This window comes from Notechis scutatus, chromosome 6, assembly GCF_049901735.1.
Source record: "Notechis scutatus isolate UNSWTSFEM ecotype Mainland chromosome 6, rNotScu1.2, whole genome shotgun sequence".
Taxonomy (NCBI): Eukaryota; Metazoa; Chordata; class Lepidosauria; order Squamata; family Elapidae; genus Notechis; species Notechis scutatus.
The window spans coordinates 50,715,079-50,740,296 of record NC_142014.1 but is presented as its reverse complement, the minus strand read 5'-3'; the positions used below and the strand labels follow the sequence as shown (position 1 = coordinate 50,740,296).

Genomic DNA, 25,218 nt, shown 5'->3' with positions numbered 1-25,218 from the left:
AAACATTATGAGATGAGGTAAAATATTTGCAGATAACAAGGTTCAACTATACATATTAAAAAACCTTACTTCAACCTTAAAACTTTAAATCAATACTAAAATTATGTAATGACAGTAGCGAATATAATATGAATTTCAAATTATAAACCAAGAAAAATATTGCATTAGTTTCTGTATTAACTAAAAATTCTAGCTTTAATTAATAATTATAATTAACTTAGGTTTTAAAACTTTATATGAAGAGAACTCTAAACTTCAGATGCAGTACATTATCAATTTGTAGTCTGGAAATGGTTTATTTAACAGATAACAGATAATCAGAGTTGGAAGGGACCTTGTAGGTCATCTGGTCCAACCCTTCGCCCAAGCGGGAGACCCTGAATCATTTCTAACAGATGGCAGTCCAATCTCTTCTTGAATATCTCAAGTGATGGCACTCCCACAACTTCCGAGGGCAAGGTATTCCATTGGTTGATTGTTCTCACTGTCAGAAAGTATATTGAATTAAATTCTATCTGATGTATTTTTCAAGTTTGAAGTTAAATTTGACTTTGGATCAGGTTCCCACAACAAAATTGCTGTTTTATAGACAAGATTATATATGATATCCAATGAGAAACAAAGCATCCTAGCACCTGTTAACATATTGTAATTGTATGTGGGGAAAACCTTGGGAGACTAGACAAAGAGATGCTGCAAAGGGAACAGTGGGGTTAAAAAAAAAAGGACAGCTTGCATCAATCTTGCAAGACAATAATTCCCCACCCCATCTCACCTCCATCCCCTTTACAGCCCAATAAACTATCACCATTGATTGCACTATAGGTTTTCCTCTACTTCTACTAATAAGGGGTTTCCTATGGCTGTGTTTTTAAAATTTTGATTATCTCTGATAACTTATGCAAAAGTGCTGCCTTTATCACCCAAACAGGCTGCAGTTTCCATGGGTGCTCATGAAGCATACACAGTTAGTGCTTAGTACTTACTATATATTAGTCAGGCAACTTAACAGGCAGCTAAATCCATCATTTTATGCCCACTCCACCCCACCCCACTTACCTTATGTTAGGGAGAAAGAAATTGATGGAGATTTTCCAGGGTTTGGTGAGATGGAAAACAAACTCATCCACTTAGCCTCTTTAAATAAGGACAATACCATCTACTAATATTTTATTGTGACAGAATATAGATCAATAATGGAGACAATACATTTTCTGCCTGTTCAAGGGCTGTCAGTCTTTAAATGGAACCTATATATGGCTCATATGGCATTTATTATGTCTGCTATTATACCATTGGAGGATCTTTCTTTTAACAACACTTATTTACCATTTCCATGGATTTGCCAATACAAGCTAATTTTAAAAAGCTAGTTTACATTAAGAGTGATATTTATTAGAAAAAGCTATTTGTAAACTGCAATTTGTTTTATTCTCTTTCAAACTCTGGAAAATACAATGGGCTGTAATGGATGTAAAATGTTCCCATTGCCCTAGAAAAATAGCTGAACGGCCTTTGCTTCAAGTTAAGCTTTTAATTCATGATTGAAAGGTTATTATATAATAGTCTAAAATTGATGGGAATAGATATCTGCTACAGTTACCTCTCCTTTATAAAACTGGTTAATGTGAAACTCTCTTTTTCAACTTGCTGCTAGCCAAATGTGTGTGACCTGATTTCCCACTTTTATTGGCAAAATGTCCTTTGGATTGAGGTGAAAGAAAGGGAACAATCAAAGGAACAGAGAAAAAAGCAGTATCAACATATTGGCAATGAAACAGAATTATCCATAGGCAGAAAGGATAAATATTTGATGTCTCATATATATTATTTTATTTGCCTATTTTCATTGTTATTACATAATATATATATTCAAACAAAGAAAAATTATGTTAAGTCTGTAGACCAGCAGTATAATAAAATTATTGGATATGACTTCCTAAAACCCAGCATTAGCATTAGCAACAATTGTACAGTCTACAGAGAACAAGACAAGAATGAGTCAGGCAAATGACACCTGCTTGTTGACATGCTTAAATTTATGAGCTGAAGCAAATGTCTCCTTTTCAAAGAAACCATTATACCTATTGAAACTTTTAATTACAGGGAATCATGCTTGTTGTCAACTTGACTGCTTTCTTTACTCCTTCTTTGCTAATTTCATTGTAGATTTTCTGAAAACACAGAATAACAAAAAAAGTTAGAAAGGAAAAATATTCAATAGAAAAAGATGTGGCAAGACAAGGGAAAGCAGGAGGAAAAAAATTAAGAAAGAGAATATAGTGTCAAAGTAGTGAAGATATCAAGAAAAGCCTTGGGGTCTTAATGAACCTGTTCCTATAATTTTAATGTATAATTGTACAAATGTAAGTTTACAAATACTACTTTTCAGAATCATTAAGTTTCTACCCCACAGGATTAATGACATATATGATTTTTGAAAAATACATGTCCACATAATATCATTGCCCTGTAAAAGAAGAATGCTCCAAAAGATATCCCATAATTAAAAAAAAAGTCAAGGGTGGGTATCTGAGAGACAACTTCACCTAGTTAAGTAATTCTGTGACCAGGTTACCTTAAGGAGAAGCAATTTCATTATCAACTTGCTCCTAAACACTTTGTCCCATTCTTCAGTTATTCAGCAAAACTTCTCAAAATCAAATTGACTGATGAATATAAAATTAACCTGCCTCTTTTCATAAGATGCCATCTGTTTCTTGCAGACCTATTTAATTTTATTCATTCTCCAAAGCATCCTTTGTGGCTCAGAGATAGGAAAAGATTGGTTTATACTGCTATATCAAAAAAAAAAAAAAAAAAATGGACAAGCAAGGCCACAAGTTAAACATGAATGTGATGCAGCTGCTAAATGGCTATGCTGATTTGAAATGTATTAACAAAAGCATAGATTCAAAATCAGTTATGCCAGTCTTTCAGTCCCCACTTGGATTGGGTGGGGGGCATCACAACTTGAAAAGGGCAAATTTCAACAAGTTCAAAAGGGTGGTGAATGGAGGAGTACCAAGATAGTGACAGATCCGGAATCCAAGCCCTATGAAGAACAGTTAGAAGGTCTTAATAGATTTAGTTCATGGATGAGCCACTGACAAGGTGATATGACAGCCATCTTCACATATCTGAAGGGTTACCACATAAAAAGGGGATGAATTTCTTCTCTGATTCCAATTGGGGAAGAACCAGTGGATTAAAAACTGTATAAAAATACTCTCCAAAGGAACTTCTGACTTTATAAGCTGTCAATCAATAAAACAGCATGCCATACAGTGCAGTGAGTTCTTCATCATGGAGGTCTGTAACAGGGGAAATATAGTAATTTCTCACAGACTCTTTAATGGATCCTGCACTGAGGAGTACTTAGAAATGATCCATAAATGGAAAGAAAAATTGTCAATTAACAGTCAGGTTTTAGAATAGAAGAGGAACACAGATCAAATTGCTAACTGGGAAAGAACAAGAGAATACTAGATTGTCAGAATGTGAACATATTAAGGTTAAGGAATAGGACAGAACAGTTGGTTATTTTTTGGAGGAAATTACTATAAACAACTGTAACAACTGTTAACATCTGGATCTGAAGAAATAGAATTGTTGAGATCAAGGAAAGGAGTGAGAGAATGATGCACACTATCCCCATTTCTTATATTGTGAATAAACAGTAAGAAATTCAGAAAGCCAAATACTAACAGTTTGCAATTACCACATTGCTGAAAGTTTGCAGTTAAGACATTACCACATTGCTAAAAGTAAAGAAGACTTAGAAGGATTCATTATGGCATGAAATAAAAAAAATAAAATTAATTATTAAGAAGACAGAAGCAATGTCAACCATTAGGCTTGTTGAATGTACAGTTCACAGGACATGAAGATGGTAGATGGTTTGATTTGCTTGAGCTCAAAAATAGATGGAAAATGTACCAGAGAAGTAAAAATGAAAGTCATTCTAGGAAGGAAGACAAGTTAACAAGATTGTGAAAGACAAATATTTAAGTGATAGAAAGGATTAGAATCCTTAATTCTATGATCTTTTTATGGCAAGGTGTAGCTATGTAAGCAGCACATTGAGAAAGAGCAAGAGAAAGAAGACACATAACTTCAAATTTGGAAGTCCTGAGTACTATGGGCTGTAAGAAAAACAAGGTACTTCTGGATTGAATAAAAACCAGTTGCTTCTTTAGGTGCATTAACAATGAACATAAAGCAATGCATTTTAAACATGGGATACAAGCTGTTGATGGGCTAGAGAAAATGATTATGCTTGGAAAGGTTGAAGGTAGTAGAAAACAATGGATAAAATAGACTGATTGATTGATTGATAATCTATCATCAAGTTAGTGTTAGTGATTGCACCGATCATTTTTGGATTAATCTATTCTGAACGTAGCCCTTCAGGTCTTCCAACTACCTCTGTAACTGAGCTCATGCACCTTGCTACTTGTTGTCCTCTTCTGTGTATTCCAAGGGTCTTCAAACTTGTTTAAGACTTGTGGACCAGACTTCCGGTTTGGGCTTCTTCGGCGACGGACCGAAATCGCGATCGTGTGCGGTTTTGATCTGTGCTTGGCGCTGGAGCGCCCCGAGCCGCCCGGATTCGGGGCTGAAGCCACCCCATAGAGGTGGTGAAGAAGGGGGAGCCATCAGTGGGGTTGAGGAGAGCTGCATCTCTCCTCCTCGGCTGGCCATTACTCCCTTTCCCAAAGGCGGTTGCAGTGGTGGTCAGAAATGGCCACTTCAAAGAAGAACTCGACTGGACAAGATTGTGCAGGAGGAAGTTTAAAGGATAAAGTTTGACTGACCAGGTTGAATGGAGAACATCTATTTAAGGTACCTGGAACCTGAATTTTAATGACTAATACTATTCTTAAAAAAGATTTTAAGCGGCGAAAGAGAAAGGGGAAGGAAACGGAATTGGCTTTTTTTCCTCTCACATTGACAGTTTTAATTGACTTGGAACGTTAAGAAGAGATTCGAATAAGAAATTGATACTAATCCACTTTGACATTAATAGGCTATTTCTAGCTGAAAATAAAGTGTCAAAGGGATAAAGATTCTTGGATAATTTAAAAATTTTCTTTAAAAATAGAAAGAAAGCAGCGGAGGGAAAAAGGAAAAAAGAGAGTGGAATCTGGAAAATGGAGGAGACCACCTGGAACTTAAAAAAAATCGATAGTGGAATTTTAACAAGGCTTGCAAAAGATACATTGTAGCTGAAACTTTGTTACAAGATAACAAAGCCCCTGGAAAGAGAAAGTGAGAAAAGAAGCAAGAAACAGTTTTGGATTATTGGATTATTAAGAGAATAAGGCTCTCAATGATTTAAAAATAAAATTTTAAAAAAAAAACCTGAAAAGAAACATGGAAGATTTTTATCAGTTGACAAGATGAACTTGAATAAGAATAACTATTAACTACTGTTAATAACTATTGTTTGGTTTTTTTAATTTAAAGACAGTAATAAGTAAAATATGAAATATAGATGATTAAAGTGAAAGACAACTGATATTACTAGGTAATGTTTGTTAAAAGAAATAGAAATGTAAAAGATTGTTATTAATATTAATGGCAGAGCTGTACTTGAATAATTATTCCATTTACTATTGTTATACATATATACACAATATATACATATATACTTTTTTCTTTTAAGAATTTAGTGTGTATTTTTAAGGGAATGTACCAAGCAGAATTCAATTGAAAATAGGTATGTGTTATAAAACAGAGGTTAGAAAATGAATGTTATAACTGTAAAGGTGTAACTTAAATTTTTAAACAAGATTTGAAAAAAGATACAAAGGTGTTACACTCCAGTCTAGTAATTACAGGGGAAAATTTGTTTTATGAGAAAAGATAATATGAAATTGTAAACAGGACAGATGAAAGTATAAAAACATTGATTAGAAAGATTTTAAAAATTAGAAAAATATATGTAATTGAATTAAGAAAGGAATGGGATAATTTAAAATAAGGCTATAGGAAGTAAAGAAAGGGAAAAGCTATTGAAAAAATTGCAAAAATAGTTATAAGATATGGATTAGAATGTATAAGATAAATATGTATTGAGTTTATGTCTGTATGGAGAAGTGATAACCCAGGGGCACGCTATTCTCAAAAAAAGATATTTTATTTGTATTTGTATGTTTTGTGAAAACTTAAAATAAAACTTTTATTAAAAAAGACTTGTGGACCAACTCGCAGAATTTCTGAGCTAACATGACTGGAGGAGCGATTCTGGGAGTTGAAGTCCACAAGTCTTAAAGCTGTCAAGTTTGAAGACCCCTGGTGTATTCCTTCCACTTTTTGCAACACTAGGGATTTTAAAAGGGAGCTAGGTCTTCATATATAAATTCAAAATATGTTAATTTGAATCTGGTCATTTTTTCCTAGAGTTAAAACTGTGTTTTCTTGGCTATTCTCAAGAGTCTTCTGCAACACCAATATTCAAAGTGGTTAATAATGTTACTATCCTGCTTTTTCAAAATCCAACTTTCACTTTCATAATGTCCAAAGTACAACAATTTGTTTCTTGAATAAAAACTCTGGTTTCTTCTATTCATTTGTTTGTGTATTCTTGGCTAGTCTCAAGAGACTTTTCCAACATCAGTGTTCAAAGGGATTAATAATCTTCCTACTTCTTCAAAGTCCAACTTTAACTTCTGGGAAAACCATTGCCCATATGATTCTGTTCTTTGAGGTATAGCCACATCCTGGAATCTGAAGTACTGATATAATTTCATTTCCTACTACTAATTTTTTAAATAAACATCTTAAGTGTTGAACGTTGCCATGTCTATTGTACAGAATTTCAGTATACACGTTTCATCTTTGTTTGATGTCTATGGAGATTATCAGTCATCCAGGTCATGGTTGTGCTTTTGCAAGAGGCAAATGGACTTTCTGTTTTTTCTTTGAAGATGTTTCTCTTTCATCCAAGAAGCTTCTTCAGCTTCAGAGTTAAAGAAGCTTTTTGGATGAGAAGTGAAACGTCATTCTCAGCTTTGGCTTCTAGACAAATTCTACTGTTGGTTGTGGCATTTAGTTAGTTTTCTTGCTTTTGTTCTTTGGCAAACTTTTTCACATTCATCCAGTTTGTACTCTGTTCTATAGTCCATTCCTGACCCGAATGCTGTTGCTTTTATAACTGAGCTATTCTACCTTCTTGTACCAATAATATAATTTGATTTCTGTATCTCCATCTGGTAGATTGATAAACCATTTTCCTGCTGCACTCCTGTTTTTTGGCCATAGAGTCCAATTATGTTCTTCTTATGATTCCCAGCTTTAATATTCTAGCCTCCAAACACTATCAACACTTCTTGCTTGTATGTTCTGTCAATTTAATTGATCCTAAAATTCATCAACTTCCTCTACTTCTGCATCAACAGTTGAAGTTGTAACTTGAATAATCATACTGAAGGGTCATTCATGACATCTAATTAGTTAGACACTGGCTCCATATACCAACACCCCTCCTCTGTCTTTGCTTTGTCACTATGAAAGCAACACTCCTGTTTTCCATTGTCCTGAATAGTACTGTCCAATTCCCATTCATTTCAAGTTTTGGGAGAACTACTTAGCTCTTTCCTTTAATATATACTAACTAAATAATAGATGGGATAGGATAAGATAGCATAGTTGTCAGGAGAGGGGGAGAGCAGGCCCTGTCAATAAAGTGATCTTATTGAAAACAAGTTTTCATTGAACATGGCATCAGCAAAAGCCCTTTAATTTAAAACATCATGCTATTTTCTAAGTACAAATAATGGAAGCTATACTTATTCTGCTCTCTGTTCACTACCAAAACCACAAAGGCACTTTTTGAACAAAATATTTTTTGAGAAAACACTGGACCAGATTAGCCAGAAAGATCATTTCTGCATGATAATTTGTATTTCTTGATCAAGCAATTTACAAGAAACAACAAATCTTGATTGCCTCCAGAATACTTACCTAGAAAGCTGGAAATCTTTAGTTGTCTATGTTGTTCAGAATATACTGATTTTCTCTAGTTGCTAGAAAGTCTATATATCCTGAATTAGATAGTCACAATATAGTCTTAAGGAATAAGTTTATATCAGGCAGGAAACAAATTGCCTTATCAAAATTTCAAAGGATAGGCTGACATTAGTGAGGAGTTATTCCTAGTGGGTCAAATAATTTCTAAATATCTTTTGAAATCTTAACAAAGCTTGCCAACCTTTAAAAAGTCCTCCTCTCCAGAAGAACCTGTGCAGCACCCAAATTTGTTGCATGTGAGAAATACATTTTTCAGAGGACAGCAGCATTTATATTTTTAAATTAAGGGAGATTGAGAAAAGGAACTTTTCAATGGGAAAGAGATGTAGTGATTATCGAAAGTTGGTTCTTATGAACTAGACACACAAGCCTGAAGGGTTATTTCTCTCCAAAAGGAGCACAAAATAAGGTTTTTCTCCTTTTCTTTGAAAATTTTTGCCTGGGGGGGGGGAAGCTCTTTTCATGTATTCATAGAAAAAATGTATATGCATTTCCATTCTAAATTAGCTTTATAAATATGGGATTTTATCTACTCTTGAGCGTGTATTTTTATCCCTCCTGCTGTTTTTAATTCTAATTTAAAAAGTAACTTCAATGCACTTTTTGGATGGAAAGTTTTCAAGACTTTCTTGAGCTGGTCTTCACATCCCCTTTCATAAACATTAAGCAACACTGGCATGTTTCAACAGGTGGCAGAAGTTAGCTGATCTTATCTCGGAAGATGGTCCAAGTGATACCTGGTATTAGAATATGGGTGAAGGACTGCTTGGGAATCCCAGGTCTTTTAACTAGCTTTTTCAACTGGGAAGTTGAAAACATTGAGAAAAAAAGCCTGAAGGTATTAACACTGTGAAGAAAACTGCATAAATGCAGTCATTACTCTACATTTTACACCAATATAATCACGAAGTGTCTTCTCTAATTTTTTTAACCTTACATGTGTTAATCAATTAATAGGCACAAGATTATCTATTTCAAGCCCAGCAGACCCTTTCTTTATTGACAGTGATTACCAATAAAAATGTCATTAGAACAGCAAGTGGATATCTAGTTCAAAACATCCTATTTCTAGTATTTAATATTTAAATATACTTTCCTTTTACCCTTCCCTGCTTTTATTCTGTACAACACAAGCTTTTCTTTAAGCAGCTTGGTTTTGGCAACAGCGTCTGTATAAGAGATGATGACATATAAAATAAAATTCAATATAAAATAAGAACAGCTGGGGGGAAATGGTTGAACAATTCATGATTTCCATTTGGTCCTGTTATTTGGGCAATAAACCTCAGCTATCCCTAAATGCAAGGCAGGACTAACTCTGAAGGTAGACGTGATGAAAATGGCACAGGTAGCTTTAAGCACAAAGCAATAAACAAATAAATGATAATAAATAAAAGGCAAATGGGAAAAATGATATAGCTTGCAGCAACATACCGGATAGCATCTCTCCTTGTTGATAATATTCCATGAGCATAGGTAGTTTTCAACTTACATTTTTTTTGTAATTTACATTTATTGACTATTCAAAATTACAATGAAAAAAGTGACTTATGACCATTTTTCACATTTATGCAGCATCCCCATGGTTACATGATCAAAATTCAGACATTTGATGTATTTATGGTTTTAGTATCCCAGGGTCATGGGATCACCTTTTGCAACCTTCTGACAAGCAAAGTCAATAGGGAAGTAAGATTCACTTAACAACCGTATTACCAACTTAAAACTGCGATTCACTTAATAACTGTGACAAGAAAGGTCACAAAATGGGGCAAAACTCAACTGTCATGCCTAGCAACAGAAATTTTGGACTCTATTGTGGTTATAAGTCAAGGACTGTCTATATCTGTTAATGGTGTTGTGTCAACTTGGAAGGTGGTCTTCAGACTGAGTCCTGCAGGGCTTTTTTTTTCTAGACCCCGTGTTGAACACCTTTTAATAATTTTATTACATTTAGAAATCATATCAAGAAACCAAAAACAATAGAATGGGAAAGCAACACTCTAGAGTCTGGCAGTATAGAACAACTTTACCACCCTTTGAATGTAAACAGGCAATCCTTCTTTTTTACAAGAGTTCCATAATTGGAGTATTATTACCAAACGTATAATAGAACTGCTGCTCTTTATAGCAATTTAATGTGAAAAAGGCACTTTCAGATTTCTTAACTTTGAACTGTTCAGGGTTTGTCAGACAAATTTGATTTGTGCTCAGAAACAAATAGGAAGCTAGTGAAATTGTTTTCAATTCCACAGCAATGTGATCTCCAAAGTGTATGTACACTATTGCATTTTGTATTACCTTTGATTTTCAAACATATTTCAAGGCAAAAACCCACATTTTCTTATTGAAGATTAGGGGGAAGGTTCATTCATAGTAATACATCCATGTGCTTATCAAGGTCCATGTACTGGTGCAATATTTTAAGGGTATTAAACAGGGCATATCCAGAGATAGGCAACCAGAGTAAGTAATCTGAGCCATGTTGAATGCTGGATATATTTTTAGCTTGGAGAAGAGTAAGCAGATAAGCTATTCAAATAGACAAGTGAAAAAAAATCAAAGATGAAACTTTTCTGTTGGTTCAGAGGGCAGTGCATTGATGATGTTGATTTCATCACGATACAATACACTAATATTAATTTATATAGCAAATGAATGTTTCCTGTCCAGTTTACAATCTAAATATTGAGGTGGCGTCTTGAATATACTATTGAATATTTTTATTCCAAACTTTGAAATATCAGAATGATAGCTAATTGTTAGTTAACTTATAGTTAATTCAACGTTTCTTCCAAATTTGTGTATTCCATCCCACAATCAGTACAGCTCTTTCTTAAATCTGAACAAACTAAACAAATTGGGACTATTCCACTGTAAGTATACGTTGCCTAAACCTTTTGGCACCAAACCTACAAACATGATTGGAAAGTATTATTACTAAATATAATATTTATATATAAATATAATAAATATATAAATAGGCTTTGGTATTTGAGACCAATATAGGGGATAAAAATAGGAATAAAATCCTTTTTTGCTGAATGGTAAATTTTACTTCAAACATTTTAAAATACAAATGTTTCTTAAATCAGTTTTTAAGAAAAATACATTAATTTTTTTTCTTCCGCAGGGAGACAAATGTTTGAAATTTTATATTTTAAGAGTCAAAATTGTTACATATTAAGCTTTATCAACTTGCTACTTGTTGCAAAACATGTTATTCTTTCAAAGTTTCCAGAGGGTTTATGAAATTTTTGTGTGTGTGAATATATTCTGTATTCGAAATTGGTCCAAAATCTATTCATTTTCAGTGAATCCACTAGGATCCTAATGTAATAAAATCCTTGAATCCTAAATTGCTTGTTGACTTAACTAGTGGCTCTTGTCTTTTCAACAGACTCTTTTTCTTATTGCCCTTAGTGGAACTTTGGCAAAATGCAATTACTTGCAATTAGAATGTATATAAAGGAAGTAAAGGAAGAAGATGGTAAAAGTTTATAACGTACTGCGTGGATAAAAGTAGATGAATTATTTGGTTCCTGAAAACCTCAGATAAATAATTCCACAGATATTTTAAAAAGTTTTTTTTTTAAAAAAACTGTAAATGTAAATTACAGTTAAAAATATGAACATTATTAAATACATGCTTGGAGGAAAAACTGTATTAACTATATCTAATGTTAATTAAATGAACCAAAATTTAATTCAGTTTTGTTTTGGTTCCGCACACTGCTTTATTTAGTAGTACCACTCAAAAGCCAAGTGTGATGCTTGGCCTACTTTCTGTAGAAGAAAAAAAAAATCATTTTTAGAAATATATAACAGAATCTGGGGCATCAAACAGCTTTTAAAACCAAGAAAAAAGTTAAATTATGAATTTCGGGCAGAGATTACAGCATATGCAGGTTAATACTTTTCTCTCTAGCTGTATCTGCCTCTTGGAATCATGCAGCCTTGAAACACTGACAATAGCTATGAATGGACACTTTTTTAAAAATTTGTGTATAGGAAACATTTATATTTTTCAAAGTCTCCCAGAACTTAAGGCAATATCCTTAGCTTCCCTTTACTAATCCTGTGAGGTTGATTAGACAGAGAAATAAAGACAGCCCTAAATCATCTAATGAGCTTCATGAAAGGGATTAGAACACTCATCTGCCCAATCTTAGTCCAACGCTCTAACCATTATGACACATTGGCTTGCACTTTAGCTGTGACTAAGAAAAGGACACTTGAAAACCAGACAGGAATGTTTCCCCACCTGTATTTTAAATAAAAGAAATCAGAAGTTTATTGGCATCAATGTAGAGTCTGTCTTCAATCCATCCCCAAAGAAGCATGGGGACTCATTTTAAATCTGAGAAGTAAAGCTAGTAATTTAAATTATAAACAGCAACTGTGGAAAAATGGCTTGTTCACAAAGAAGTGAAATACATTAAATTTCACAGATAAAATTAGGTTAAAATGAAGTTTATTAGGTTTTTTGTGGGTTTTTCCTTTTAGTTTTTTTAATATATATATATATATATAAAACTGTTTGTGAAACAGCTATTTTATTCCCATGGCAGAGTGATCCGTGAAAGATGCACTAACCCCTTCTTAAGGCCTTAACAAGAGAAAAAAGTTTTGTTTTCTAAAACTCAAATGTTTAAAATTACACAATGTACAAACGAAGAAAAAATAACCATGTGGTGTAGGCTGCTAAATTGACATTCCCCCTTCCTCCTTTTGGGTAACAAAAGAAGAGAAGAGCTAACTGAATTTTCCTGGACAGCTTAACACACACAGATTATATCAACATTCAAACATCTGTTGAATGCCCCTTTCTAGTAGGCAAGCCTCATAGACTGCCTCCAAAAAAGGCAGCAATTCCTTGGAATGATTTGGGAATATTTGTCAGTGGCCAACAATGGCCCCAATCTCCCACCTTTTGGTACAAAGTTATGTATATAAGGTTAAAGTATCTGAATATGAAGCAAGTAGAAGACACTCTTTATTTCACAAACCACATGACATAGTAGTCTTCTGATGCTTCTCAGGCTTTTCTTAATAAAAATAAATAGTGTTTTTCTTTTCTTTTTTTTAAGAAAAAAAAATGCTATTCACACGTACACAAATACAAGCACCCAGCAACCATTCATCCCCACTCTCATCCCTGCAGACAATTTTGCCAGCAACAAAAAACTTGTATTCTTTAAAACCTGGATCTTCTATTGTGGAAAATGGAGCAGAGAAACAAGTTTGATTAAGAAAGCTCATTAACTCCAACACTCCTTCCAAAAGAAAAAGTGATTACATTGTAAAGGCCTTTTCTGACTTCTAGTTAATACACGTTTATGAGCAATTTCATACCTATGTGGGTCCTAAAAATGGAATTTAATGCATAAAAAGGGATAGCGCACCTTTCATTTAAAACAAGTCTATCAAGACTAAAAATAGATTTTTAATATATATATATATTTATCTATATATATATTTTATCCCTCCCTCTTTAATTCTCCCACTTTCTCTTCTTCTCCCTCCCCTACCCATAGTCACTATGAAGAGTGTGTCCATGAAAATAGCTGGTTCAGACTCCTAGATCATATTCTGTGATGTTGTCAATCAAATGTGATGAAAGAATTGATGGAGGAAGTGCTGGCATTGGTAGGCTTGTCAAGAGGGACATGACTGCACACTGGGAAACAAATGATCTAATCTTGAATGTCCATCGCTTTTATCTCAACAGCCTAACCTGTAAGAGAGAAAAACACAGTATTACTAACATTTACAGGTATTATATATCCCATTAATGACAATATTTCTTCCTTTAGCTTAATATAATTATATTTCTGAATAATGCAACTAGCTCAAATAATGTATTTTTTTAAAAATCACCTATTAGGATATGTGTGTGTGTGTGTGTGTGTGTAACCCTTTTATTAAGTATAATTTCAGAAAACATAGGTGAAAAATACCATAGTTTGTTAAGATACATGTCAATAGCTGCAAGAATAAGTTTGGCATAAGAAAAAAAAAAAGAAACTCTGGCTACGATACAAAATCGAAAGAGTAAAATGGCAAAATAATCAGTATATCGCCTTAATAAAAGTTTAACAATTCAAGCAGGAATAGCTCTCTTAAATACTGCACTTCACATATCAAGACAAATTCAGATATTTGGAATATGGGTTTTAGGAAAAGACTCATGAGACCAATTAAAAGTAATAAAGTCCTTGATTTATGACCACAATTGGGGTCAGAATTCCACTGCTAAGCAAGGTGGTGGTTATGAGTTGTGCCTCAGTTACAATTGAACAACTGTCACAGTTGTTCAGTCACTGCATCTGAAGTCTTTAAGCAAATCTAGTCGTCCCGTCCCCCCCACTGACTTCGTTGGAAGTTATCTTGGAATGTAATAGTGATTTCATGACTCCGGGACACTGCAACCATCATAAATACAGTACATGCCGGTTGCAAAGTATCCAAATTTTGATCATATGACCTTGGGGATGCTATGAAAGTGTGAAAAGTGGTTGTAAGTCAGTTTTTTCAGTGCTGTTGTAACTTTGAATGGTCACTAAATAAATGGTTGTAAGTCAAGGACTACTTGTAGTTGAAATGACTTAAACAGATAATGACAGTAATGTTCAATTATTCAATGTATAAAGTACAAATATTTAGGTTGTGGTTAGTGGTTAGGGAAATAAATGAGAAGGGGAGGATACATCATTATTGTTTTTCCACAATGTTTTTTTTTTAAAACTCAAGGTTTGTTATTGGGTTTTCCCTTTCCACATTTTTCCACATTGTTTCTTTGTATACTTATTCTTGGGTTTCTTTAAAAAATGTTGTAAAATGGTAACATTGAATTAAAAACTAACAGCAATGCCTTAATGTGTCACCATTTAGGGAAAAGAATCCCCAAGTGTTTTTCTGAAGAGCCACATTTTCATAGATCTTCAAAAAAGCACTAGGGAAAAAAGCCATCTCCTTTCATCCTTCTGCCTTTCATAGTTAACAAAAAATTAAAACTCAACTGAGGTAGCATAATCATTCAGTTACTGGATTCTGTGTTGGTTCATTATACATACTTCCCTAGTTGGCAGGAGGCGAGATAACAGAATAGTAATTTGTAAGGTAGTCTTTAGATTTGATATCCTAGGAGTTACTATCCTAGAGTAACTCAAGCATGGGGAAAAGCTGTGCTTTGGCTCTGTTTATTGCATGTGGCATTGGTATGATTAGGATTGGTAAACTAGTTTCCCTGTCTTTATCTGACCAAAAAAATCTTGTTGGATAGTGTAGTCCAATATTCCATAGGCTCTTTTTTGATGATCTGAGACTTGAATCTGGCAAAGACTATGAAAGAAATGTGAATAAATTATTAGAGAAAGGGGAAGCGTATAATAAATGAAGATAGTCTGATCCTATAGCAGGGAATTGAATACAAGCCACAAGCTGAGGTAGAAGTTTCACTCTAAAAACATGTTCAAAAATGCTCGTGTAAGGTGATAATCAAAGAACCATCGATGATTTTGGGGGAAAAATATCTGCTCAACATTCTGAATAGAGAATATTGACCTGATTATGATTGATTTAAGATAAAAGACTGGAACAATTAGTGAAGGATACAAGAGTGGTGAAAAAAAATCTGAATGCGACACAGAGCTTTATTTCATACTTTCAAAAGTAAATGAGGGTGAAAAACAATGAAAATATAATATTGATATTATAAGACCTGCATGAAAAATTATTAGAAAATAAATTAATCGTTCAATTAGCTGAAAGGAAAGTGAATATAAGAAGGCAGTTTTGGAAACTGTTTGGAACACAGCAAAAATGATGATTTGATTAGTATCCCACCTTTCATCCAGGAGCATAAGCAGGTATGCATCAACTTTTTCTCACAACAATGCTGTGAGGTTGGCTGGGATGAAAGAGGCGACTAACTACTATATATGAAAGAGTCACAGAAGCCTGTAAAGTTACTGTAATGGGAAAAAAAAACAAAAAACCATGCTTGGTGGAATTACATAGGTGAGAATATGAATAGACTGGAAAAGTGAAGGGATAAAGAAGAGAGGAAAAGACTGCTGTAAAAATGTAGTCAGAGGAAAGGGGAGATGAATGTTAAAAAGCATAGAAAATGGAATTGTTGCGATAGAAATAAAAAATTGGACGTGGGCAAAAAGGAATAAAAGTGCTCTCTGACAGTAATATGCTCTTATTGTTGTCTCATATACAGAAAAAAGAAGACAAAAGCTATATGAGAATTCATTCGCTAAATGTACCTGGGAAGAGCTTGGCAGAATTGTGATTGAGAGAATGAGGAAAGCAACAATAAGCTAGAGGTGCAGCTTGACCTCAAATGCTGCATATCAGATTTCTGCCTTTTAGCAGTAATTGAGAAATGTACAGAGGAGAAAGAACATTTACTGTAAGGTTGTTGATCAAAGAGTTAAATTAGTAATTAATTTGAATTATGAAATGTTTGTGCCAGTATTGTGGTAAAGGTGTGTGAGAATAAATTGAGGGGTCTTTGGTATTCTCTGAGCTTGCTTGTTTTCTTGCAGAAGTTTCATTACCCAAACTAGATAACATCACAAGTGCTAGTAACTGATGATGTTACGTAGTTTGGGTAATGAAATGTCTGCAAGAAAACAGAGAGCACCATGTCAATCGTGAGCTAATATTTACCTTTATGAGAATAAATTATTCAAGTTAAGAATTTGTTAATCTCCCCTTTAGTTGTTTATATATCTTTAGATCAATAAATTAGAGAGATGGTGCTGAGGTCAGAGATAGGCTGATTGGGATAGAAACATGTGTGTACATTTGTATATAAGTGATCCTGTGAAGTTTGTTGAGAACATAAATGTTATATGTTATCAAAATGCAGGAAAAAAAAGTGAGGAGTAGTGAGCAAAAGAAGCTAAAAGTATGAGAAAAACAAAGGAAATATATATAAAATTGATTTATATCAACTTCATTCACCAGATCTCTTTATAACTCTATTCCTTCATGTCTTTGACCAACTCAATATATTAATTTATATGCTTTGTATTCTTCTCACCTCTCTTCTTTTGAGGACTTCATCGGATCAATCCAATAACAATTCTCTTGGTCTTCTCTTTCCTCTCAGTCTTTTTACTTTTCCTGCATATATTTGTTTTGCAATTCAATAATCATTCCTTCTCGCTGACCAAATCAATTCATCATACTTCTCTTATGCTTATTTATTTAATACTTATTCTTGACTGTCTTTCTCAGTAATGTCCAGACCTTTTACATATCAAAAACTCACTCCTGAGCAAATATATTTCTCCAGTTGAAAAAGCTGATTATTGAAGCCAAGCAAAATTGTAATGATTTCAAACAAAATAAAATAAGAAAATGACTGGCATTCATAATTAGTTATTGATTTTTCTGTTATTTTCTGATATAATTCAGAATATAAAAACAGAAGTATAATAACCAATTAAAGTACAAGAGATGTGAAATACACATTTTCACTGTTCTCTTTTTCCATTCTTGAATCCAGTTCAGATCAGTAGCCCGTTTCATTTTCATTTTATTGCATCAGGACTTCACCCCTAACCAGTTCTTAAGTACTGCTTTTATAGGGCACATACGCACAGCTAAATACCTGTGTACTAAATCAAATACAAATCATTACAGGGAGTCCTCACTCCAATGGCCATTTGTTCAGCAAACATTTGAAATTATGGAGTGCTAAACAAATGATAGCTAAAACTGGTCTTGCAAGTTCTAGCTACTGCAGTACTCTGCAGTCAGGCAATCAAAATGTGCATGCTTGGCAACCTGCTCAGACTTACGACCACGGGAGTATTTCAACTCGCTTCACCTACCTATCTCCCCCTCCATTTCTGTCCTTTTGACCAGGGGTCTCCAACCTTGGCAACTTTAACACTTGTGGACTTCAACTCCCAGAATTGCTGGCTGAGGAATTCTGGGAGCTGAAGTCCACAAGTCTTAAAGTTGCCAAGGTTGGAGACCCCTGCTTTTGACCACCCTGCAAGGTTGGAGACCCCTGCTTTTGACCACCCTGCAAGGTTGGAGACCCCTGCTTTTTGACCACCCTGCATTCTGACACATACCCCTTCCTTCCCACCCCACCCCCCACTGCTTCCCTAGCTTGCCATTTTCTTCCTCCTGCTGTTCGTCTGGGATCCAGGCATTGGGCAAGAATGTAGTACTAGGATTTATGTGGAAAACATAGCAGGCTGGCATACCCCTTGTCTGCCAAAGGGGTTTACCAGGCCCAATTGGGGAGGAGATCTCTCTTTGCAGGAGCTGGATTATATGCAATAACTATATGAGCAAACCACACAATTATTTAATGCCTGTTTAATTCAATCCTATGTAACATTCTAGATATTTTGATTACAATGTCTATCATTCCCTAGTTAGCTTTCCTACATATCATGAAGGCACCAGGCTTAGGAAAGCTGATCCAAGATCCCCTGCAAACTAATCTACAAGTACATTATCCAATTTAACTTCAAGCATCAACTAAATCAATCTTCTCTACATAGTATCCTCTCAATTTTCTGCTGAGAGCTGAAAGTGAATAAAAACTCAAAACTGGAGGATACCAAGTTAAATAAAAATGTAACTAAAGTTTTAATGCATTTATTAATGTAATCATATTGCATATCCAGGAAACTGTGTATTTTAAAATTAATTATCCTGTGTGCTAAACTGGAATCAATGTACTTTCAGGGTACTTTAAAACAGAAGATATGAACAATGAATCACAACTAGAAATATTCAGGACACAAAGGATTGGAAATATAATATTTCCACTAATTATTTTTTTCAGGTTGTGCACATAGCATTTTTTAGCAGTTTACTCGTTTCCTATTCCTATTGTTTCAACTTAAAAAAAATTGTGAGAGCTGTTTGGAAGCCAGGAATTTAATGCAGAATTGGAAGAGGGGAAACAAAAATATGTGTGCAAATGTTGTTATTAGACTTGAGTTATTGTATCAAATTAAATTACAAAAATGCTACTCTTATTTCTCTGCTGCTGCTAAAAACCAATGAATGTCTGCAATATAAGATTTTAACATTTTAAAAGTTCAATTACCAAACCTTCCAAAGAACGAAACATACCAATTTGCATTAGAAATGAAGTTAAAATGAAGAAACCCACTTACAGTATGTATGTATCATGAATCAAAACCCATTTCCTGTACTAGCTTTCCAACTTAGCTGTCTATTTACTGTGGGGGAAAAAACACTTAATCCTGATATAAAACTATAGATTCTTTCAAAGCATCTGATTAATTATTCCCATGCCAAGAGACTTGAATAGTTGGAATTCAGTTTCTGCTTCCCCAGCCTCTCCCATATAATCCCATTCATATAAAGGCAGAATTTGTGAAAACTGGACTGTACCTTTATAATTCTCGGGAGGGCAGATTTAAGGTAGATAATTTCTAATTTGATGATCAAAGCAAGACACATAAAAGTGCTATTATTAACCGGACAATGTAACAGTCTCTTCAAAATCCACATATTTGTAAAGTGCTCATAGGATTAGGAGAAGGAGGAGGAGGAGGAAGAGGAGGAGAGAAGCTATTTACAAACACATAAGCAGAAGATTCAGATGCTCTCTTCCCAACTACCTTTTTTACAATGCAATGAACTAAGTACAAGGAGTAATAAATAAATACATGACCTAGGCTGGATTATTTTGATTTGGAGGTTTGTTAGTGTATGTTTGTATGAGAGAGACTATTGCCTTTTCTTGCTTTCCTTATATTCTCAATTAACTCCTTTTTATATCTACATCTAATATCTTGTATCTAGACTTGGCATCATCCATTTCAGAAGGAAATATTTAATTAAAACCTTTACATGCAATATTGCAAAGTCACATAACTAATCTTTGTATTTCAGGATTGATGCATGGTTTGTTAGGTTTTGCATTTCTGGGCTCTGCCAGGAGGTGGTAAAACACGTTCCTTTTTAGTTTTCTTACAGCTGGGCTAAGGAAAGAAATCCCAGGTAAGAGGACTATGGACTTCCAGCTGGACAGACTATGGTATATCAGTAGATGCAGCCTGGCAGATGGCAGTCTATTATAATGATTCTTTTACTGAAGAAAGAAGACTTTAGATTATCTTCAGTGATGATTTAACTGGGAGACAGCTACATTTTTACTATTGCGTGGATAAAAAAAGAGTAAGAAGTCAGTACTAAACTATCCATAAAAAAGTACAGCTTCTGGGTTTACTAAGCTAAATCAAAAACCATTGTGAAAGATGATTGCATGCCTTTATTCCCAGTCTTTTCTAAGTACAGACAAACTCTTGGAAGAGATATAAATTATTTAAATCCCATCCATGTGACATTAATATTTAGTAGAACAAAATTTTAAGTAAAAGTAATATCTGGATCCCTGCCCACCTTTCCTTCTCTCTTTTCAGGGGTTTCTACAGAGCAGTAATAGTAGTAGTAACAGTAATAGATCTCTTTGAAGGGGGGCAAAAAAACTCAGCTAAAACTCAGATTCTGAGCTATCTTCACCAGCCTTCTTCCTCCTTTTGATAAGGATTCAAGTCCAGAACATAAAACTCTGACTTAGATTATAAAGGCTGCTTCCTAAATATCCAGTTATCAACAATTAGCTAAGTTACCTTTCTATAACTCAAGTACTATTGAACTGCATGGACTACCTTGTTGAAATTGCTTGGTTTTCTGTCAATTAAAAAAGCAGAAGATTTGATGTTTTCTCAAATCTACAATGTATTCTTCAAATAGCTGTATGATAAACAATTATTTGTGCTGACAGACCCCCCCCAAAAGCAAATAGTTCAGGATACTGAAGCAAAGTCGCTTCACTTTTGTCCCGCACTAATAAATACAACTATTCGTTATGAAATAATTCGATAAGACCAGCACCGTAAAGAAATAAACTGCAAGTTAAAATAAATGTCTGTTTCTCCCTTAAACTAGAGAGAAGGTAGGAGGGGCAACTCTGTCTTTCCCTCCACTCACCTGTGCTTGCCTTTATTTTCATTCCCACGAACACACTTCCCCCCTCACCCCCGCTCCGACTGCTCTGTGCTGAAGCTGCCTTTCACCATCTTGTTCTGCATGGGGGGAAGAGAGCAAGGAGGGGGGGGCTGTTGTCCAATAGACCAGGGTAAGATGAAAGAGAAAGAGAAAAGGAATATATAGAGCATGAAAGAGATAAAGCAGCATCAGTAGCACTATTAGTTTTAGTAATAAAATACAGATTTTTCAGACAAGATGTCTGCAAGTCAGCATTTGGTATTTTTGAGAATCAAGCAATATTTATTTTTATTTTGCTAGTGTTTTTATTTTGATAGGTGCAGGATTTCATACCATAAAATTGTGGAATTATAACACATTATTTCAGTAAAGATTAAAATTGAAATAAAAAGAAGAGATTTTAGCAATGTTCTTGAACTGACTGCACAGTCTCAAAACTTCCAACAACAAACTTTAATGCAGTGTCACAAATCAGACACTGAAGCTCCATTTTTAATAACTTCCTCCTGAATATTCTGAAATGATTTTTTGCTTGCCTCAAGAACAAAATCTTCAATTTTGCTATTTAATTCAGCCACATAAAATTAGAAATAGTTTCATTTTGTGGGTAATTCATTTATGACAAAAACCTTTAAATAATAATCTTCTCCCTCTCAGTTATTTTGAATTATATCCACCCTCGTTTGCATTTTAAAGCAGGAAGCCTTTTGGCAGTAGGACATTCTTGTAAAAAAGCACAAATACTTTAGCATTCCACTGGAACAAAATGGGTTCCCTGAGTATTTCAGTCATGACTAAAACCAGAAAAAAGCAAGCATCAATACTGGGCAAAACCCCCCAGTAACCTGGCAAAAAAAAAACCAAAAAACCCAGTAACCTAGAGACAATGTCTTATTTTTTCCAACAAATTAGTGAAATGAGCGCAGCGCTTAGAGTGCAGTACTGCAGGTTACTTCTGCTGATCACCAGCTGCCAGCAGTTTGGCAGATTGAATCTCACCAGGCTCAAGCTTGACTCAGCCTTCCATCCTTCTGAGGTCAGTAAAATGAGGACCCAGATTGTTGGAGCCAATATGCTGACACTGTAAACTGCTTAGAGAGGGCTGGAAAGCACTGTGAAGCGGTATATAGGGCTTATTGCTATTGCTAAACAAACATTTTCAAACAAATTATGAAAATGAATGCAAATTTCAAATTCTGATCAGATCTTTAGCATAAACAAAGACACTATAAGTTTACAAGCTACTGTATTAGGAGATAAGGCATTGAGTATCCTGTATAACTTAGCAAAACACTGCAAAATTAGAAAATGCAGTCTTACTGCAACAAATAATTCATATATAGAATTATGATGTAGATTTGGTTTTTAAAGTACGGAGTAAAAATTTTAGAACTACTCAGTGAAATGATATAAATTTGCAAATGGAAAGTGTTTTTTCAACACCAACATCAATAATTAAATGAATTTTGTACAAGTTTTAAGAAAACCTATGTTACAGTATATTCTAATTTACCCTGAAGTATACGAATGTTGCTTCATAAATTTCTTTCTTATTGGAAAATTATCAATTTTGTATAACAATGGTAGTTTTATAAGAGTTAATATTATATAAGTCAAATGGTTTTTAAATCATATACATAAGCTCTCAACTTGGCCAATTAAGTTAATTCTCTCATAATATTATAGATTTCATTCACCATGACAGAAAGCAGGTCCTCAACAAATCTATTTTCTGAGATAAGGAAAAAAATTCTAAGTATATATTTTATATTACATTATTAAGCAAGCTTGGTGTTTTGTTCAAAGAACAAAAAGAAAGAAAGAAATTCCATTCAAATTCCATTTTCAAATTCTTATTGTTTAGAAAATACTGCATATGAAGACCGAAATGCAAGTAACATTATGGAAGTATATTTTTAGCCAGCATTATGAGGCAACACCATTTAATTCTGAATCCAAGAAAGGGCAACACCAAGTACAATTTAGTTACCTTGTGCTTGGGGCACCTCACTGAGAAATTATCTTCATTTAGTAAACAATCTAGAAGAAAACATAAATACAAAATATCAGAGTATGTCTAAGATCAAATGGAACCTGCAATTTCACAACAATTTCACAAGAAATCTTAAAGGAACACTTAACAATGGCATTGAATGTTTTTCTTCACCTATAAAATGACTGCAGCATAATAAAAAGTAACATCTAGAGGGGAAATATGCATCTCTAAAATCATGGTAAGCATTCATTCAAGCTAATTATGTTAACCAATATGTAACTGACTAGACTGGTTCATACACAATTCTGAATCACAGTTTGATTTTATTTTTGGCTTGGTATAGTACATGAACTAACCCATAACTTAGCTTTAATGTGCAAACCAACCATTGCAGCCTATTTAAATTTTTAAAAAAACTTGGCTAAGCATTATTGTGAACTCAGACAGTAATTCACCTCTCCCCTTTAAATATATGTCATTAGGTCAAACCGAACTTTATAAATAGCTCTCCCTCCCTCTGCCCCCCAGTGTTGTTACAGAGGTTTTTTTTTAATAGTCAGGTTCTAAGCTCACAAGTTATTCAACAATAAAAATGAATATCCTAGGCATTCTTTTCTCAAAATACACTTTCAGTTCAAGCTTTAAGGATTTGTGTATAATTTTTTTCCAGCTGTTCTCTGGGCTGAGGAGAATCTAATCTTAGTAGTCTTTTGGACACCAATGGACACAGTCCTTGCAGAACCTTACAACCACCAGGCAATTTTCATGGTTTAAAAAAAAATTGATTTAAAAGTGATTTAAAAAAGTGATTAAAAAAAAACCTGCATGTGATATATCACATTTAATTATGTGATTTAATTATACCTTACTGCTGTTGGAATCTTTTGGAAAAATTATATGTCAGTATGAACCTTGCAAAGAAGAAATGCTATATAAAGAAAGATTGCAAAAGAAAAAAATGTAGTTTATTGATATAATTTTTTTTTCAGATGGTAGCCAATTTCAAAACATAATTTTAGAGATACTAAATGATATTGTACACATAAAGACAGTTTTCACTGAACTGAATTTTTAAAAAATATTTATTAGATTCCTCAGAATATTATTATAATTTAAGAAGTGATGGAAACTGAAGTATCTTCCCAACATGGACAATTATAAAATACATCTAATTAGCTCAACAGTCTTTGTAGTTCAAATATAATTTTTAAAATGCCAGTGAACAGGCCATTATCGGAACCTTTTTCCTACCTTGATTGTTTGCAATTTCAGTACACATTTTTTCTTTTAATAAATACTTTCCTTTAAAAACTTTAACTTTTCTAGGAAACCCTTTTTTCCCCTAGAATTATGATGACTTTCCAATTAGCAGCAATTACTTACTTGAATTAAGGCTCTCACTTTTTAATAAATGAGTAATAATTAATAGTCAGTAGAAAAAGTTTAAATTAATGATGAATCAAGGTAAAAAACCTGCTACAGGCTAGCATATAATGTTTAAAAACACCTATTTTTAAAGCAGCATTTCCTAATTTTTAACAAAGCAAGGATATCTTTGCCAGTTTAAGACTCTAGAAAAACCAATTACTGTTAAACCTCATTCCTTCCTACACCAACTTTCCAAACAAAATTTCTAAAATAATTAAATGTTTTAATTCCTCTGCATTGTAACTGTCTGTATTCAAAACACAATTATCCTACTAAATCTTCTCTGCAATTGAAGTAATTTGTGTATCATTAATTCCAGATTTCAGTATGCTGGTTGTGATGTGGAAAAATTAGGATTGGTGAGTTTCAGGTTTAAGTCAACTTCAGTCATGGAAATAGTGATCTTGGGCCAATTTCTGTCTCTCAGCCCAATCTAGCTCAGAGGATTCTTATGGGAATAAAACTGGAAGGAGAAATATGTAAACTGCAGGCTCTTGGAGAAAAAGCAATACATAAACTTAATAAATATATAGTAGTTAATGCAGATAGCAATTCGGAATAGATTTCATCAACTATTTAATGTTCTAATCAGAGGTGGTATTCAGCCAGTTCAGATCGGTTCTGGCGTACCAGTAGCGGAAATTTAGAGTCGTTTGGAGAACCGGCAAATACCACCTCTGGCTGGCCCCAGCCCTGCCATTTCCTCTCCTATATTCCCTTCCCTTGTTTTT

At 33.9% G+C, this 25,218-nt stretch overlaps 1 protein-coding gene across 7 annotated transcripts in view; it reads right to left on the bottom strand.

Annotated features, from left to right (window-relative positions):
• Nucleotides 1-12,491: 12,491 nt before the first annotated feature.
• TCF20 (transcription factor 20) overlaps nucleotides 12,492-25,218 on the bottom strand; it is a 92,495-nt gene continuing 79,768 nt past the window's right edge. For 5 of the 7 annotated variants that reach the window (XM_087968226.1, XM_087968225.1, XM_026694760.2 and 2 more), the window contains 3 exons: nucleotides 23,054-23,103; nucleotides 21,046-21,173; nucleotides 12,492-13,771 (listed from right to left, as the gene is read on the bottom strand). In XM_087968226.1, the coding sequence (XP_087824352.1) occupies nucleotides 21,090-21,173; nucleotides 23,054-23,103 (134 nt within the window). In that variant the 3' untranslated portion in view covers nucleotides 12,492-13,771; nucleotides 21,046-21,089. Of the gene's footprint in view, nucleotides 13,772-17,092; nucleotides 17,176-21,045; nucleotides 21,174-23,053; nucleotides 23,104-25,218 lie in introns of all 7 variants that reach the window. The other 2 variants (XR_015750106.1, XM_026694769.2) reach the window with 2 other exon arrangements.